General features: G+C 35.6%; 1 protein-coding gene across 1 annotated transcript; it reads left to right on the top strand.

Moving 5' to 3' along the window:
• The first annotated feature begins 955 nt into the window (after positions 1-955).
• On the top strand, positions 956-18,426 carry TBX19 (T-box transcription factor 19). Its single transcript, XM_087937894.1, has 8 exons — positions 956-1,152; positions 6,546-6,810; positions 8,972-9,106; positions 9,959-10,020; positions 10,332-10,397; positions 13,572-13,696; positions 16,524-16,659; positions 18,071-18,426. The coding sequence occupies exons 1-8, from the start codon at positions 956-958 to the stop codon at positions 18,297-18,299; spliced, it is 1,215 nt and encodes a 404-aa protein (XP_087794020.1). The 3' UTR covers positions 18,300-18,426.
• Positions 18,427-19,598: the final 1,172 nt, after the last annotated feature.

Genomic DNA, 19,598 nt, shown 5'->3' with positions numbered 1-19,598 from the left:
TTTCTTCTGATAATAACTTTAACTCTGTTAGCAATCCAGAATCTCCTGGCGAGTGGCAGCTGTACTATATATACTGAACAAGTAAAATATTAAATTTGCAAAAACTTTAATTTCTCATCATTTTAGGTGAGAAATAAATGAAAACTGCAGTGTAGATCAATAAAAAACAAACCGCATAGTAACAAGTTGAATTCCTGCTAACCAAGAGAAAACAGTATTGTGGTCTACAGTATGGCAATATCCTATATGCTTTACACCAAATACTGTCCACAGTATCCCTTACATTTCTCAAAGTAGATAAATTGGTCATTGCTGCCCTAGAATTTGGGGATCTGGCTTGCAAATAGGAAGCTCCTAGGAATTGTTCTCCGGTGCATAAATATATTTTGATGACGAACATAAATGTTTTTTCTTGACAATGATATACTGAAGCACAGAGAAATACACTTGCCTCAAGAAAGGCTAATATTATATATCATACAGTGTTCTTTTCAGTACCATTTGCATCTCCCTTTTCAGCTTGATTTTGCAAATCAGCACAGATTTGCTTTCCATTCATTGTTTCATTTGAGACATTAAATCATTTTCATTAATGGAAATATAGTTCTTGAGCAGAATAATTAGACCTTCCTCAGAAAGATAAAAGCTTAACAAATTGAATGGAAGATCCGTCTTCAGAAGCAGCCAATTGCCTAATCAGACTGCCTCCCACCTGACAGTTGGTAATTAGGACATGGTTGTGTGTTCATGTTAAAACCTTAACATGCAGGTGTCATCATCGTGTTGGGACATAGTGGAGGAAAGAACAAGTCTGTGGCAAAAGGCTGAGGTGAGCACTTTTGTTCCATTGTGGCTAATTAATTAGTTTGGGCTTAGGTTCAGAGGGGATTGTGAAGGCTTCCCTCTTTCATTTTTTTTTAAAATAACCTGAGAAGTTTCTGACATTAGAGTCACCATGACTGATTTGAGCTGTAAGAAACACAGTGATTGCACCATCTCCAGGCTGCTCAATGTGGTAGAAAATGAACTCCTGGCTGGCAGAGACAAAGGAGACCCTACTGAGAAACAACTCCAGGTTATCTTGGAAGATTCTGCCCTGTGGCAGAGGTTCAGAGAAGTTACAAATGAGATGATTGTTACCAAGAATGGCAGGTGAGTGTTAACCTTCTCTTTTGCTAACAATGAATGGTGAAGTGAATTTACTACATAGAACAACAACTGTGATCGATTTGCAGTTCATTAGAGATATTCTTCTTGAGATGATCTGTAGAAATAAATAAAAACTGCACGAGAACAGGTTATAGTCTCTCCATTATTCCACTTCTTTCACGTGAACTTGGATAGTTTGCTGGCAGGACCGGCCGGAATAGTTGATTATATATTTGTGTATAAATAGTCAGCCCTTTTGAATATTAGTGGTTGTTGAGAGATGCTATTATTGCCAGCTTAGAAGCAAGTGAAATATCTTCTTTATGTGTATCTAATGGATGTTGATGCAGCATATTTACATTTGCAAGTATCTTAATAAAAGAAGCAAGGCTTCATCTTTTTGTGAACCAAATGTTCAAGTTCTTTTCTGAAAGACTGTTTCATATGAGAGGATCCTATTGGGCACCATAATTTTCCTGTACCATATAAGAGATTAGTGTTGTTTAAGGTAAATACATATTTTCTCTTAAGAAGACTTAAAGCATTATAAACTTCAAAATGCAAAATGCAACATAAATATATAAATGACATAAATAAACCAATTGAAATGATTTTATCCATCACACATGCAGATAATGTAAAGTTCTGATTAGTTTATAATGCATTCTTACAATATTTATACATGATAAAGTGGTTGCGCATGTGGTTTTGTCCAAACATATTTAACATTATGTCCTGCTGGGCTGTTTACAAGTTATTTCTGGTGGAAGACTTTTCACTCTTACTTGTTCCATCACTTTTCTTTCCATAGAAAAAAACTCTTTGGGGTGAAAATATGGAACTATGTCAGAATCTATTTTGTACATTTTTTTTCTAATAGTGACTTAAAGCACAACAGAGCCAACCACTGATTGTAATAAATAATATAAATGTCTGTGCCCATTACTGTCATGTTGGCATCAGAATGAATGCATGTGAATAGAAGATGCTATAAGACAAGTCATTAGTGAGGAAATGCTAGGTAGTGCTAGGAGCTCCCTATCTAAAAGAATCCATGAACTATGTTTTTCCAATGGTTACAATAAGAGAGAACACATTATCTATAGCTCTCAGTTCCAGTAGTCAGTATCACACGAAGGCCAGATGTATTCAATATGTATCATCATCATGGAGAAAATCTATGTACATGATCAGTAGAAGTTGGTGACTTAATGGTACATAATCCATCAACCAGTACAATCAACCAATACAATTTGCATAGTTTTGCTTATGTAAACAGTAAGCACAGTAGCCTGTATAGCTTCGGGAATAATGGCACTGGGGGTGGGGGGTGGGGTTTGAATTGATTTTTTTTCTAATAGCTAAAAGAAAAAACTTTCTCTCCTGTGATATGTAATCATAGACAGAGTATGAAATTGGAAAGTGTCTTCTGTTCTGTCCCTCATTAGTTCTTGGCCATCATCTCTCTTCAATACATATAAATACTGAATCACCAAATTCAGTGCTATCTTTGATTTTTTAGTTTATTGATTCCCAAGTCAAATTCTCCCCCACCCCACTTTTGATGGTCACCTTTTATGAGAGGATCTATTGTGTTCTTCATGTCGGGAGATGGCAACAGGGCTATGTACAAATGGAAACTTATGTAAAAAAATCCTGTGACAATATACTGCGAGATCGATCATATAGTAAAGGGTTATAGTTTTGCATTGTCACATTTTAAGGGGAAATTTGAGTAGAATGTGTTATATATCTGAAAAGGTGCTAAAGAAAATATAACAATTATGCAAAGGATGCTTAAGAAATAATGTGTAACTCTGTGGGAGGTCTAAGAATTTCTTTAAGTTGCTACATTGTAACTTGTTGTATTTTCATTATGTAAAATTCTGGCTGGGTTTGCAAACTGTTGCATTTCAGCAAAATCAAGCATTCAGCTTCCGAAGTACAGAATTAAACATTAATACAAATTATAAAGTGATAAATCTCTTTTTCTAAGAGCACCTCAGTTGACTAAAGAGTTATGAAATATTATGCCTGAGAAAGTATTAATAATATAATTGATAAAAAGAAGAGGGAGGGAGAAGATCTCAAGCAGTATAGAAGTCTGCTTTCACTTCAAAGCCTTGTTATCATAGCCCATGAGTATGAAATTTGGTAGCTTTGATTTTATTTGTGCTACTGCTCAATGTTTTCTTTCTCTAATTTTGCTTCTTTTCTGATTCACCACTATTGCTTTTGCTAATTTGTTCACTGGCAAAAAAAGAATACCTATGTGATGACCCAGGGTGGGATGCAAAACAAACACAGTCACAGAAAACAGGTAAAGCCCCTTTTATTCCTTCACTTTGCTTCCAAGCTCTGAATATTCTTGATGGAAGCCAAAAAACTCCCACACCAACAGTTACAAAAAGAAGGGAAACAGCAACACAAACCAGACAAGATAAGGGCTGGAGGACGCCCACAGATAACATACACTGGGAAGGACGCCAATGTCATAGAGGAGTCATAAACTAGAGTTATTTCCATGCTTTGTTTCCAGCATTTGCCCATACGCAGGTCCATACTCTTATTCAGTTGTCACAGCTGCAGCCCATGAAGAGGATCAAGGTCCTCTCCTCCCAAGTAGACCACATCTCTCCCTTATCCTCTCCTCCCTGCAGGCCCTAGGATGGATAGGGGATGGGCCTGGGTCTCCTCTGACTGCTCAGCTCTCCTCTGCTCTTCCCCAGCCTCCTCCACAACCTCCGGAGCCACAATTCCACTCCCTGTTAGCTGTTCCTCCTCTCCCTCAGAGTCAATCTCCACCAGGGGCATGACAGCCAGATGAGCTTATGAACTCTAAATTAATCCATGCATAGGAGCGAAAGTCATCACAATGTTTCCCCAAGAATTCGAAAGGCTAATGTTGAAATAGGTAGTATTTTTACATCAAGATTTAATACATACATGGTTTTTTAATTTATGCCAGTATATAGAATGCATCTAGGTTCAACCAAGCTGTCCCAAGAATATTATATAGAACCATGATGTGCACTGGTTAGAATGCAGTATTACAGGCTAATTCTGCTGACTGCTGACTGCCAGAAATTTGGCAGTTCAAGTCTCACCAGCTCAGGAATGACTCAGCCTTCCATCCTTCTGAGATTGGTAAAATTAGGAACCAGATTGTTGGGGGCAATATGCTGACTCTGTAAACTGCTTAGAGAAGGCTGTAAAACACTATGAATTGGTATATAAGTCTAAGTGCTATTGCTCTAAGTTATTAAAAAGCCATAGCAACCCAATCCAACTCAACCAAATCAAATCAAGAAAGATTTTAATGTATAGTCTATAGAGATTCTCAGTAATCCAAGTTATGGTTGTCCTAAAGGTGCTTTTTTTCCAGAAGGCAACTGGACTTTCTTGTTTTTTCTTTGAAGACGTTTCCCTTCTCATCCAAAAAGCTTCTTCAGTTCTGACAAGAACCTTCCATCCGATCAGAGCTGAAGAAACTTCTTGGATGAGAAGTGAAATGTCTTCAAAAAAAAACAAGAAAGTCCAGTTGCCTCCTGAAAAAAAAGCACCTTTGGTGCTTTTGATGTATTTTTGATGTATTTTTATATCTAGGCAGTTTGATTTATGGAACTTTTAGAAGATGCTAGCTTCTACCATCTCTGACTAATATGATGAAAGATTTAATTTCAAGATAGCACAAGGCTAGGGAAAATGGCCTAAAAGATCTCAAATCTTCTGAGATTGAGTACTTTTCATTTATTCTTTAGTTTTATATCACATTTTTTTTCCTCTGCAAACAAAAGGCAACATACATAGGCCTCTTCAAAAATTTCCCCCAAATAACAATTATGTGGGGTTTATTGCTTTAGGAGAAACAGCAGAACCCAAGACAGCCAGTGAGTTTTTATGACTCATGATGGACTTAAATCTGGATCATCCTCATCCTCATCCCAAACGTGCTCCCAAGTATGATTTAAGTGTTTTAGTTGGAGTAAAAAGAGAAAATAGAAATTCTCTCGGTAAGTATATACATAAAACAGACTAAACCTGTTCAGAAATATTCCTAGGTTTCCCCCAAAATTTAAGTAGTGAATAATGGAGCACAAACAATGCAAAACAACCCATTTGAAGATTACTAGTATAGGATAATCAATGGACTAATCAAAGGGAATTGGCATTGTCCATATTTATCCTGCCTCTTTCTTCTCCATGCTAATCAATTTCACGGCATTTTTTTTTTTTTCATAAGCTGGAGCCAGGAAACACGAACCTATTTTTTTCTCCTTTTCTCCTTGACTATTTAAATAGGTCATCAGATAGGAGGTCTTATCCTATACTGTGATATCCTAATTTGTGATACAAGAAGTAAAGCCAAATGGAATTATTTTTATCTCTATTTTTAGGTAACACACATATTATTCATTTTGTAAATAAAAGCATAATAAACAAGATCAAAATCTAATAAGTTGGCCAGGACTCTCAACCATGGGAGGAAGAGGAAGAAAAGAAGGAGGAGAGGAGGAGAAGAAGAAATATTTTCCTCCCAGACATTATGAGGTTAAGGAAAGGAAAGCAAGTCGGGTAATTGGAAATGTAGTTGCAAAAAATTTAAAACTGAAATAAGTTGAGACCAATAATAGTTGGAATGGGTCTTGAAAAATGGTTCACATAAACAATAATAAACACAAATAATATGAAAAATATAATTAATTCAAATGTTGCATTACAACTTTCACCAACCCTACTCACCATTGAGAGGAAAGCTGAGACCTGTACAGTATTTCAAAATCTAGATAATCATAAAGTTTACAGGAAGAGAGTATAAAGAAATAAATGCAGGTACTTTCCCTTTTCCAAAATGTTAACATCTCCAATTTAAATATTCTGAATTCAGTTAAAATTGTCTTTTCTTCCTGCCTTCCAGAAAATGCTGTTTAGGAAAGCTGTGAAAAGATTGTTCCCATCCTTCCTGAAAATAGAAAGTTAGTCTTTCAGTGCTTTAATATTGGTTCTCCTCATTCTGCCTCAGCAAATAGATTGAAAAAATTAAATGTATTACCAAAAAAAACCAGCCTTTAGACCAATTATCATTATGTAGCATATCCTTGAATGTGGTTTTCATTGGAAAGACTAATAATGAGCCAAATATTTGTGATGACTATGTTCCCTAGTCAATTGTTTTAAGAACAGAACAAGCTGTCTTGATTGTAAGATCTCATACTTCATAGCACTATCCATGCAAAACAGAAGAGGAATGAGTGTTATCTGTCTCTCTCTTAGTGAAAAGATTTTGTGTCATCAACTGACTCATTAATATGCTAATTTATAAAGCAAGCAATTAAAACAAATTATTCTCTAAATTTAAAAAGACTTAATTTCACATATGATTGTTTCTCATACAGGCGGATGTTTCCAGTTTTAAAGATCAGTGTTTCGGGGTTGGATCCAAATGCTATGTATTCTTTTCTGCTGGATTTTGCTCCAACTGATAGTCACCGCTGGAAGTATGTGAATGGAGAATGGGTTCCTGCTGGAAAGCCAGAGCCATCCAACCACAGCTGTGTCTATATCCATCCAGACTCACCCAACTTTGGAGCACACTGGATGAAGGCCACAGTATCTTTTAGCAAAGTGAAACTTACCAATAAACTAAATGGCAATGGGCAGGTATGGCTCCATGGTTTTTTTTTTTTTTTTGTAGGCCTCTTGGCTTGAGTCATTGGCTTCTACCAATCGAGAATGATCAAGGGTGCATTTATGCAATTAGAAGGGCCCTTAGAGGCCTCTTCACCCACAGATGCCAATTATTCCATGGAGTCCAAATGTAAACAGGAATAAACAGGCTTTAATTGGAGCTTTCAGATTTTAATGGACTCCTTGATGTCAAGAGAGACAGAGTGTGCTGTGGTTTAACCATCAGGGATTTTTACCTCCATAGTGTGCCTTGTATGCTGAGTTTTTACATAGGGCTTCAGAGAAGGGAAAATGATTGAGGGTATTGAGCCTTTGTTTTCTCTCCTTTGCCATTTGGTGCGTAAGTGGGATGTTGGCAATAGTCAGGTACTCAAATAAAAGGCTTCGTCTAAATGAAATAATTACTGTGCTTGCTTTTGCCTCATGATAATTATCAATATTCTATTGAATCATCTTTGGTCTTTGGAATAATAATACAAAGTATATACCTGTATGAGAAAATAAGTGGCATTCTCTCTGTAGGCCCTTAAAAATAAAAGAGGAAAGTTGGCTTTGTTGGCTTGTTTGTTTAATATGCATCTAGGACTACAGTGATGAACATTTTCTTTGATTTATTTTGGAATGTAGGATTAAATCTGAAAGCAAATCCATTAGCAAGCAAAGAATGAATTTCCAGCTTTGCGTATTGTTTACATCTATTCTGACTTGTTTATGGACATTTCTAAACTTATCTGGGGTCCTCCAGAATTTACATGAAGAAGAAAACTGGGAAAGCACGGACAGCAGGAACTTTGGTTTTTATATGTAGCAATTGTTTAATACAGATTTTCGGAGAAAGATATTTCAGCATAGCAGCAGCAGCAGCAACAACAACAACAAAGCATTCAGATAGTGATTAGATTTCTGTTTCTTTCCCAAACTGGAATACTGTTATTTTTCTACAAAAACAATACTATCTTCCCTACATTTCAAGGTCCAGAACATTCTAATTATTGCTTAACTACACATTAAAGATGCATCCTCAACCAATCACTTGAGTTGTTAACACCTAAGATACCCAGAAAAGGAGTAAGATGTCATTGTGACCATAATTGAATCATTTTTTTCCAGTTTCTATGCATACAGTTTCTCCTGTAGGAAGCCTAAAAACTGTAAAAGAATTGAACTATCTTTTTGTACTGACCCAGAGCCATGATCTTTAAAAAAGTTACATTTCATTGCTTCAATTATGAGTAAGGGCAATGGAATTAGTACAATGCAAGATTTCATTTTTTAAACACTGAATTCAAATGGAGGGTCTCTTCCTCTACCATTCAAAAGGCCCCAGTTATTTCTTCTGTCTTCCTTAACAAATTTCCCCTAGAAAAATAAAAGGTGGAAGAAGTGGCCTGAAAAGACAGGAGGATCAAATTTGAAGGATGTTGATCTCTGGAGCCTTCATAAAATCATGAGAATAAGACAGGGCAATCGTGTGTTAAAAGCCTAACCTGGAATCCTTTATAGTTACGGACCATTTCTAATCAACCCGGTTTTCATCTCTCAAGCCTTCTGATTCTCAACCCCTCAAAATACTCAGTCTGCTACTACTGTTTGCAGATCTATTCTGTTTTACCTACTTTTCAGCTGTTTGCACACCTACAGTCATCCAGGTAAAGTGACCAGAGATTAAATTGATCATAGTGCATTAGCAATAAACCAACTATTGCTGTTATTAGTTACTTATTTTTCCTCTCCCCTTTTTGAGAGTGATATGATGGCGAAAGAAGGCTTGCCAGATATATAGAAGGGCTGTCAAACTTACAGGCTGGATGTGTCATGCATTGGCCACGCCCACGCCCAGTTTAGTAAAAGGGAAAAAAGTCCCATACGTCATGAGACGACAGTTTGACACCCTGATATATAGCAATAGGCCTTAAAATGAAAGTTCCCTGACCTTGGAAATAATGGGAGTATATTGAAATGTTTGTTTAATTGCAACACTTGGGCCACAAATTATTTGATTACCAGGAGTCGCATCTTGCCTTGAAACCAAAGTTAATACAACTTTGTATAATAACTTCCATATGTCACAGGTTTTTGTAGAATACAAAATAATATCTCTTCAATTATTTTCTCTCCCTTTTTCTCATTCTAGATTATGTTGAATTCCCTACATAAATATGAGCCTCAAGTTCATATTGTTCGAGTAGGAGGCCCACACAGGATGGTAATGAATTGTTCTTTTCCTGAAACTCAGTTTATTGCTGTGACTGCCTACCAGAATGAAGAGGTAGGTGGCTATCATACAAAAGCAATTCATTTATTAGTGGGAATCACTTTGCACTTTCCAGAGAAACATAAGTAAATTTTGTGATCCACTGCCCTTTTTAAAGTATTGTTATCAACAAGGATGTGTTCTTGCATGCTTGCTATTCAATAACCGTGGAAGAGGCATTCATATGACATAAGTAAATTTTGTGATCCACTGCCCTTTTTAAAGTATTGTTATCAACAAGGATGTGTTCTTGCATGCTTGCTATTCAATAACTGTGGAAGAGGCATTCATATGACACCAGAAGTTATCCTTCTGGATCAGGAAGTTAGTCTCTTCCAACTGCAAAATCAATAAAAAATCAAGAGAGAAATTGGCTAGTGGCCAGTGTATTTGTACTTTGTATTATTATTCTAAAGGCCAAAGATGATTCAATAGAATATTGATAATTATCATGAGGCAAAAGCAATTTAATTCAATACTGTGCTGCCACAGGAGAGCAAAGCATATGCAATAACCCCAACCAAGTATGTTGCTTCTGATAGTGAAGGATAATATGAAATCATTATGTGATTGATTGCTTTATCTTGTTGAAAAAATTGCTTAATATTCTTTTAAAGTTGTCCAAATTAATTTTTAGTGTCACATCTAAATAGTAGTCAAGTGTGGAATTGTTTTAAATCTTTTTTTTAACTTCCTTAAAAGGTCCAAAAAATTATTCCTCTCCACTCCATGCATTGTTTCCTAAATCTGAGAGCTATATTAAATTATGTATGGTATGAAGAATACATTTTGTATAAATTCTTCTTGTAAATGATCAGCTGTCACATTTAAAAGACTTAACAGAACCCTTCTTTCTTGAACCTCAAGATAACAGCTCTCAAAATCAAATATAACCCTTTTGCCAAGGCATTTCTGGATGCAAAAGAAAGGTAAGATCAGTTCTTCATCAAATGTATGAAATTTGTTAGTAATAGAAGAATACCAGCTAATTTCCTGTTCTTCATTCTTAGTTTGTAATCTGCATTAGAAATATAATAAACACTAATCTACTGTATACATTATGACTAGAGATCATAATAATTCTTTGGCTGACTTTAATGACAAAAAGTTTAAGAAAGCTTTGTAAAGTTGATTAGACTTGTAAATAATAAGTAGCCCACAGAATTTCATGATAAAATAAATGTCATTAGAAGAATAATTTTACCAGAATCAATGAACCTTTAATCTCCATATCCTTCAGAAACTACTCCAAGGATGTTCCAGATATTGTCTCTGAAAGTCAACACATGACATATTCTCACTGTAAGTCATAAAATAGCTTGTTCTTTATTTAAATTGATAATATGAGCTAACTGTTGACCATTGCTATTGTAACATCTGTCAGTGCACAGTATTGGATGGTTAACAAATGGAAAAGTATTTTGAATAATAGGCAATAGTATGAAACAACAATATTTTATCTAGTTTCCTGCAGCTGTGATTAGGATTTTACTCAAATGCCCTGATTACCCCTTCTCTCCATTTGAGCATCTTATTACACAGGAAAGGCAAAGTTTAGAACTAGTAGCTATGTTGTTGTGAATATTCTTATAACATCACTGCCATGTTGAACCTTCCTATGTACAAATTGCTACCATGATGGTCATGGCCAATAATAAAACACTTAGAGAAAGCAAACTGTAGTGATATTGCCTCATTGTCCCTCCTTGTATGCATTACTTTTTTATGTTCTATTATATCACCTCACATTTATCTTTTTTCTGGAAAAGATAGGTTTCCTTCCAGATAATGCATTTGATTACATCAACTCATCGTTGTCATTTTTAGGAATTGTGGCTTTATAAAGCTACTGACCAAAGCATCTTGCTGTTGTTCGTCTGCTTAGTATTTGGTTATGACACCACCAGTTTTCAATAATGAAAGTCATTAGCAATACAAATTTCTATGGGAAAACCTTGTTCCTCTTTAAAATTTAGAAGTCTATTGAAGTCTTTTTACATGTGCAGTATAGATGCTTAATTAACAAAAGAAAGCTGTAAATAAACATTGACTTTTTCTCAGAAATAAAATTATTACATTTATATTAGTTCAATAACAATAATAAATACTATATAGCAATAACAAAGATTTCTGAAGAGCAGAAATACTTAATTTCTATTATAGAAAGTTCATTTATTCTTAGTCATTGTTAAAAGATAAGTTTATTTTGAATCTAACTCAATTACTGCTCATTTTGTGTCCATGCAGTTTTCTTGGCAACATGATGGAAATAGTGTATCATTGAATTCTTCCATGGTATAGTTCTAGTATTTCTTGGTAACTTCCCATTCAAATATTAACCATGCATCTCCCTGATTAACCTTTGGGCCTAAATGAGATCATTTAGCTATTGTCACTTGCTAAGTTACTGTATTTTGTTTTACACATTGAGTAATAAGGAGTGATTATGGGTCAGTGAGCATTCTTTGTATACACAAAAATAGCATTACTATTTATTTATTTGATTTTTATCTTACTTTTATTATTTTATAAGTAACTCAAGATAGCCAACATACAATACTTCCTTCTTCTAATTTCCCCAAAGCAACAACCTTCTGAGGTGGGTTGTGTTGAGAGAGCAACTGGCCCAAAATCACCCAGCTAGCTTTCATGCCTAAACCAGGACTAGAATTCTCAGTATCCTAGTTTGCAAGTCAGCATCTTAACCACTAGACCAAACTGGCTCTCTGTATCAACCTCCAACGGATTGCTAATTTAATCTGGTGAGAGAACTTAGTCATTTAAATGATACTGATAATGATGCCATAAGGAGTTTGAACTCCTAAAAGGCTCACCCTTGCTAGTAAAATCATGAGAGAGCTGAAGGAAAGGCCAACTCATAACAGATATAGGGCTCTCTGGGCATGAGAAAAGCCAAGCCATCTAGACAAAGGATTTCCAAACTCAAACCCAGAAGAATGCCAATGGCAAATAATTCCAGCAATGTTGCCAAGAAAAGTATGGGCATAGCTGAAACATGTGGACAAATCTAAGTATTAAATAATTTGACACACACATTAGGTTACAGGCAATTTAATTGCTGAAAAACAGCATTTCATTTTTATGAATAGATTCTGAAGTGATAAAATAGATAAACCTCGAGAAAGCTTGATCACTGATTGAAAAATAAATTCATTATTTTACAAGGATGCATACAATTAAGATTTAATTATGGGAGGTAAAAGTGAACTTAAACGTGTAGATCAGGGCTGTCAAACTCGTGGTCCCATGGGCCAGATGTGTCACACACAGGCCATGCCGGTGCCCATGCCTGGTTTAGCAAAGGGGAAAAATGTCCCAATATGTCATGTGACACCACTGCAACGACATGAGTTTGACACCCCTGATATAGATTATGGATTCCAACTTTCTATTAGTCCTACAGGTGGAGTTCTTGATAAAAAAATGCTGGCTCATCAAGGAGTTGAAGTACATAACTATATTGCTGATAGAAAATAGATTCCAGTCTTCTAATATCAACTTTTTTGCTATCAAAGAACTCCATTTGTTTCTGTTAATTTCCAAGTTGTTGGCATATTATGCATGGAATGAAAAAATCTACAAAATCATTCCATCTTCCAGAATAAAATTAATTTGTGAAAAAAACATCTACAAAAGGGAGCCACATTGTATAAATCAAAGTAGCATTTTGAACACCATATCTATGTCTAATTAACTGAACCATCAACAGTAATTTTATTGATAATAAAACATGTGACATTTACTTTAGAATTTTTAATTTAGAGTAGTCAAACAACCATTCATAAATAATTATTATACGGCTATTACTTTGTAAAAAAAACATGTTAAATCCTCAAGTACTAGAATATTAACAGCTCCGCTGTTAATATTCTAGGTATGATGTTTCCTTGCTAATTTTGATAAATCAAAGCTACACATTTCACATATAGGTTTATTAGTAATGTACTCAGAGTATATATTGTACTTCAGGCTATTAATTGACTTTATTTATTTTACTATAGAAAACACCAATATCACATACAAGTAGAGCCACTTTATGATCCTCACCTGTATATATCAAACCATGAACTTCACTGCTGTGCCTAATTACCCAAGGAGAGCAACCCTCCAGTAAAAAGGACTTAGATTAGATGGTTCTTATTTCCATTCTTTTTCTTTGAGATGAAAAGATTATTTAGTCATCCTATGTTTTTGAGTATTTTAGTCTGCATGACAGACTAAAAGATTATGTATGTATGTATGTATGTATGTATGTATGTATGTATCTGTGTGTGTACTTGTGTATGTATGTATGTATGTATGTATGTATGTATGTATGTATGTATGTATATTCCTGTTTCCCTACTTCAGCCTTTTTTAAAAACTCAATTCTCAATATTTCCCTAGTGGGTGGCTGGTTGATTTCCAATCCTGATGCTGTCTGTGCAGCAGGAACTTCCAATTATCCATATACGGGGAGTTTTTCTCTGCCTGCTCCACATTCTCATGCCTGCGAACATTATTCAGGTCTTCGAGGACACAGAGCCGTTCCGTATCCTGCTTCATACATGCAAAAAAATAATTATCCAGGCAAGTTCTTGTCATGTTTTGCATGCTAAATTACATCATATGAAATAATTAGCAAGTTTATCACAGCAAAAAGATTTTGAAAGGATAAAGAAGGTGTATAACTAACTATTCTAAATGTCAGTCAATAAATGCTCTGTTTTTTAATATATTGAATAACCACAAAAGGGAAATATTTATTAGTTCATAGAATACTCTTTTCTATATTATTTTCCTTCACAGCTGAGAAAGAGATAGTAATAGATCTTGGCTGATTTTATTTCAAAAAAATAAGAAGGATTAGATTTGATTAGTATTTTGATGGGAAATACCACCAAGAAATACTAGGACTGTAAATTAAGCTGTAAAATTAAATAGGCAAACACAGAGAATGGAAACTATGTCTGTATTGTTGCCAAGAAAATTACACCAATGATATCCCTAGGTGTCAAACCAGATTCCAAGGAGACTTCATTTTTAGGCAAAATTAACCAGTGAAGTTTCTGCTTGGAAAGATAGTACACATTTCCAGGAAATGCTTTTCTTCACTTTTGCTTCCCCTTGAGGCTTCCAGAAAAGCAGCTCTTTAATGGCAGAGAAGAAAAGAATTGATCCTTTTCTTTGAGAAATTATTATGATATTTTAGGTAAAAAGATTAAAAAGAGTAGAAAAACATGAGGCAAGATTTGATATCATCAGAAACCTCATAAAATTATATGAAGAGGGAAAGCCATATAGTAATATAAGCCTCATCTCTAGGATGCTGAACATGATGCAAGTAAAGTATGTACACTAGAATAGAACTATAATTCCTTCTTCTCAAGAAATACCGGAATATGATTGGACAGCAAGAATATCATAGTTCAACTGTCTTCTCCCAGTGGTGCCCCATTTAATAGCAATAGAAATAGTACTTACTAATAGTACTTATATATCACTTCATGGTGTTTTTCAGCCCTCTCTAAGTGGTTTACAGAATCAGCATATGTCCCCCAACAATCTGGGTTCTCATTTTACTGACCTTGGAAGGATGGAAGGCTGAGTCAACCTTGAGCCGATGGGAATCGAACTGCTGAACTGCTGGTAGCCAGCAGTCAGCAGAAGTAGCTTGCAGTACTACATTCTTTTTTTTTTTGAAAATTTTATTTGGGTTTTCACAAAAAAACCCATAATACAAATAAAATGTCTTTTTTTTGAAAATAGCATTGTCCCAGGTTACACTTCTTCATACAGACACAAACTCAATTTCATGCTCACTTTTATGTTCTATTCCATTTCTTATTACTGTTTTACATTTTTACGTAGTTTTTCTCCTCTCTTAATTTTCTCAGTTTTATTTTAATTATCTCATATCAATTCAAATCATTATATTTATACTTTTGTTTGTCCTGTTTCAATTTCATATTTTCTTTTCTCATTAAACAACTTTCTCCTGTAGTTACTAATTGGAGTATGACACCTTTATATCTTTTAATTTTATCCATTCAACTCTTATTTAAGCTTCAATATATACCTTGAGGTTATAACATTCAATATAATACATAACTTCCAATCGAATACTGCTTGGTACATTCTTAAAATACACACTATATTCTTAAAAAGTGATTATAAATATATGTAATTAAAATGCTCATTCCTTTCTTTTTTTCCAGATCCTGCCCTTTTATTCTTTTTCTCTCCTTTCCTGCTTTTAAAAGTTTTTAAGTATCCAGAAATCTTTATTATCCCTTTGACATTTTATTTTCAGCTTGAATGGCTATCAGTGTCAAAGTGGATTTTTTTTTTCAATTTCTTATTTAGGTCACTTTAGCTGGCAGTATAGGGAAAAGGAGAGAAGAAGAAAAAACCAAATCCTTTCCCTTTTCTCTCTCCTTCGCTGCTTCAGAATCTTCTTTGGGAACAATGTTACTTTTTTCTTTTTAGTTTAAATTCCAGGGTACCTTAATTGTTGCTTTTGCAGTTTAACGTGGTCAACCAAAACTTTCTCTTCTTATCTTCCTCCTGCACATTCTTTTCTGGTTGAGTTCTTCTTTGAGGTGGCCATTTCTGACCACCGCTGCAACCACCTTCAGGAAAGGGAGTAATGGCCAGCTGAGGAGGAGAGATGCGGCTCTCCTCAACCCTGCTGTCAGTCTCCCCGCTCTTCACCACCTCTACAGGGTGGCTTAGCCCTGAAACCAGCCGGCTCGGGGCACTCCAGCGGCGAGCACAGATTGAAACCGTGCACGATCGCGGTTTCGATCTGTCCATGAAGAGGCTCAGACCGGAAGTCTATCACAGTACTGCATTCTAACCACTACGCCAACATGGCTCATTTAAAGATGCCTTCTTGTGTCCCAGTTAGCAGGAAGTAGATACAATAAACCAGAAACTGGCAATACACAGGCTGAGATCCCTTGACCCACAGCATTGCAAAATCTTAAATAGAATTGTACTACAACATTACATAGAAGCATATTTTCATGAAAAATCTTGCTAAAAATAAATAAAATAAAAAATCTGAATATGTGAAATTTTAGTTGTTCATTATTCTTGAATGAAATGTCATAGATGAGACTGCTGATATCTTAAAAGACTCTGGGTGCTTTTAATATTTTGGTTTATTTATTTTATTATGGGCCCCAAACCATAGTTGAAGGATAGTTCAACAACTCCTGAAAAAAGTCATATTCTCAGCCAAACTGAAAAGAAAAACTGCACCTTGTACATATAGATATGTAGACATATACATATAGATATCAAGGAGTGAAAGAATAAAGGCTGTCCATTCAGCTCAAGGTTCTGCCTTTTTCTGTTTTATTTAATACTCAGCCTGATTTGGTAATCTTGCAATGGTGCTAAATCCTTTGTGTTTCCTACTCTAAAGTGAATCTGACAGAAAATGCCAATAGCGATTTCCAAGTGTCCCCAGGACATGAAGGTTGGCCTACAGGATCCTCCAGTCACCACAACAACCTGCTCCCAGTGCCACACAATAGTGGTACTAGTGCTCCAGGGCCCAGGTAAGCAAGCATCTTCTCAGTGTGCATGTTGTCCTAGCAGCAATACCTCAGCAGTCTCAGCAGAGCAGCCCTTCTTGTGTTCAACGTGTAAGAAAAATAGGTCAGATTTTACTATACACCACCTTTTCTCCTTTAAAGACAAATAAATAAATCAAATAAATAAATGAAATAAAACAGTTATGTTAACTTCCTAAATGACAAGGGGCAGCTTTAATTAGAAAGAATGTTTATATTTTGCTGATATAAATATCAGGCAAACACAGAGGTGGTATTCAGCAGGTTCTGACCCGTTCTGGAGAACTGGTAGCAGAAATTTTGAGTTGTTTGGAGAACCAGCAAATACCACCTCTGACTGGCCCCGCCCCCATCTATTCTCTGCCTCCCATTGAGTCCCAGGTGATTGGCTGGGTCTTCTTTTGTTGCCTTGCACAGGAGAATGGAGCTGGAAAGCAGGTATGTGGGGTGGGGAGGGAATGGGATTTGCAGTAACCTTCCCCTGGAGTGGTGTGGGAATGGAGATTTTGCAGTATCCTTCCCCTGCCACACCCATCAAGCTACGCCCACCAAGCCACACCCACAGAACCCGTAGTAAAAATTTTTGAATCCTACCACTGGGCGAACAGTCTAAGCATTTAAGACTAGTTTGTCTCCAAGGATGCAATTAAAAACTTGGTCTGGACTCAAGGGTAAAACAGGGTCTGGCCTGATTAGTACTTGGATGAAAAACCACAAGAAAATAGAGAGGCTGTAGACTAGCCTGGGAAATTGAGGAAAAATATTGTGGAAGATGATAGCAAAGTATTTCCAAACTGTTTCCAAGAAGTCACCAGGAGTTTGTCTAGATTCAAAATACACTCTAATTGTTGCAAGAAGTGTTTCACTGAAAGGACTGGTTTATCATACAACTGTGCTGTAAATTATAGCCCAGTCAGACCATTTATTCTGAAATCCAACAAAGGGAGGCTTTGGGTTAAGTTCTCAGGTAATAAGAAATATGGATAAAACAAAATGAAACAAGTTAATGTTTTGAATGCTATATTCCTTTGAACCAAGTGCAGACAATCATGTTAAAGGGTTTGTGTGGTTTTTAATTTTTTAAAAAAATAATTATTGAATCTTAGAACTTTAATAAATTGTTTCACCACAATAGGCTGAAGCACCTAAAGATGCAAGAAACTCTCCCCAACCTCGCCCTAAGTTAGAAAGAAATGAAAAATGGGCACTATATACATGCATAAAATCATAATTCTGGATTATAATAATTTCTTTGCAAGACAAATAATGCATTGAATAAAGAAATACAATTTTTAGCTACAAAATGATTATCTGTTCCTGTCATACATCAAGCAATGATAACGGTAGCTGCAAATTTCAGTTGTGGTTTTTGTGTGTGTGTGTTGCTTTGTTGCAGTCACTATCCTTGCCTCTGGACTGTCAGTAACAATGCTGTCAACGTTTCTAACCTGGCAAATGATGTAAGCAGCAGTTCTCCATTTCTGCGAAGCAGCATTGCATTGCCTGCCACATCCTCATCTGGTTTATCGGGCACAGTTGCCAGCAACATGGACACACAATTGGAACCTGCTTTCTCCAGATTAACTGATTCAACCTGGACACCTGCCACCTCTCGTTCTTTCTAGTGGGCTTTGGGAAGGAGCACATGATCACACAACAACAGAACTGGAGGCTGCCATAGCATAGGAAAAAGCCACATCTAATAAGAAATTCCAGTTTTGCACAATCTGTTCATTTTGTTAATAAAGGAATTAATCAATTATTATAACATTATTCCTCAAGAATGGATAGTAATAGATGAACTTGAAGACTTCACCAATTCATGCTTGCTTTCAAACATGAATTGGTGAAGTCTTCAAGTTCATTTCACCCCTTATAATACTGCATAGAAAACAGTATTCTTTGTGGCACAACATGTTGCTTTGAGATTAAGAGTGGCAAAAGATCATTTATGTGCAAGATGAAATTGGAAAACCAGCAGAGACCCATAGCTCTATTTGTTATAGTAGATATACTAATGGTAACCAAAGAGAAGGCAAGTACAGTCATCTTTCTGATTCTGACTCAGTCACTTCTGTCTTGACATACCTTTTTTCCTAGTGGAAGGAAGAAAATGAAATTCGAAAGAAATTCCAAAAGGCAAGAATTTAATCCCCAAAAGTTTGCTTGCCTCTGCACACATTCAATTTGTCATGCCAAGGAAAAGAGGGAAAAAGAGGGAAGGATACAGGGCTGCTATTGATTTCAACTTATTTCAGGATACAGCAATTCTGTCTAATTGGATTATTGCTCATGACAGAGAAGATATTACATCTCATTAATTTTCTTAAATCTTCATAAAAGGAAATTAGCTTTCTTCAGAATGTTCAGAATGTTTATAAGAGTGTCCAAAGGAGTAACAATATTTTTCTTTGAACTAATTCATTAGAGAAAAGCTATCCAATCCATCATCATTGTTTTTTGCCCTTCCATTGTAGGCTGTCAATCTTTAGTAGTGATGATAACTCTACCCAGCATCCCTATTGGCGTCATATAAATGTGTAGGAATAATCATTAAAAAAAAAAAAAGGAATATTGTATTTTTTGTTGCATTTTCACTGACATCCGATGGGACTTCATTTGATCCACTCTGCTGGCTGGAAGTTCTTGTTGTTTCACATTCTTGGTAAATGTTTTATGCTGTAGTTTTTCTGTGCCATTTTGGCTTACCTGAACAGTGCTCATATAGACAATTGTGTATGTGACCCCAGAAGGACAGTTGACATTTCTGTGACTCAATCATTTCTGATAAACAGAAAATTTCAGCAACCACATAACTGAATTAATAATGAATGAATAAAATTAATCATATGGATTACATGTGTGATTCTTTTAATATGTTCTCATACAAAAAGGAAAAAGCATGACTTAGATTCTTCTTCAAT

This window comes from Pseudonaja textilis, chromosome 7 (assembly GCF_049901715.1).
Source record: "Pseudonaja textilis isolate UNSWEBS1 chromosome 7, rPseTex1.2, whole genome shotgun sequence".
NCBI classification, from domain to species: Eukaryota; Metazoa; Chordata; class Lepidosauria; order Squamata; family Elapidae; genus Pseudonaja; species Pseudonaja textilis.
Note: the sequence above shows the minus strand (reverse complement) of the source record. Positions and strands in the feature narration are given on the sequence as shown.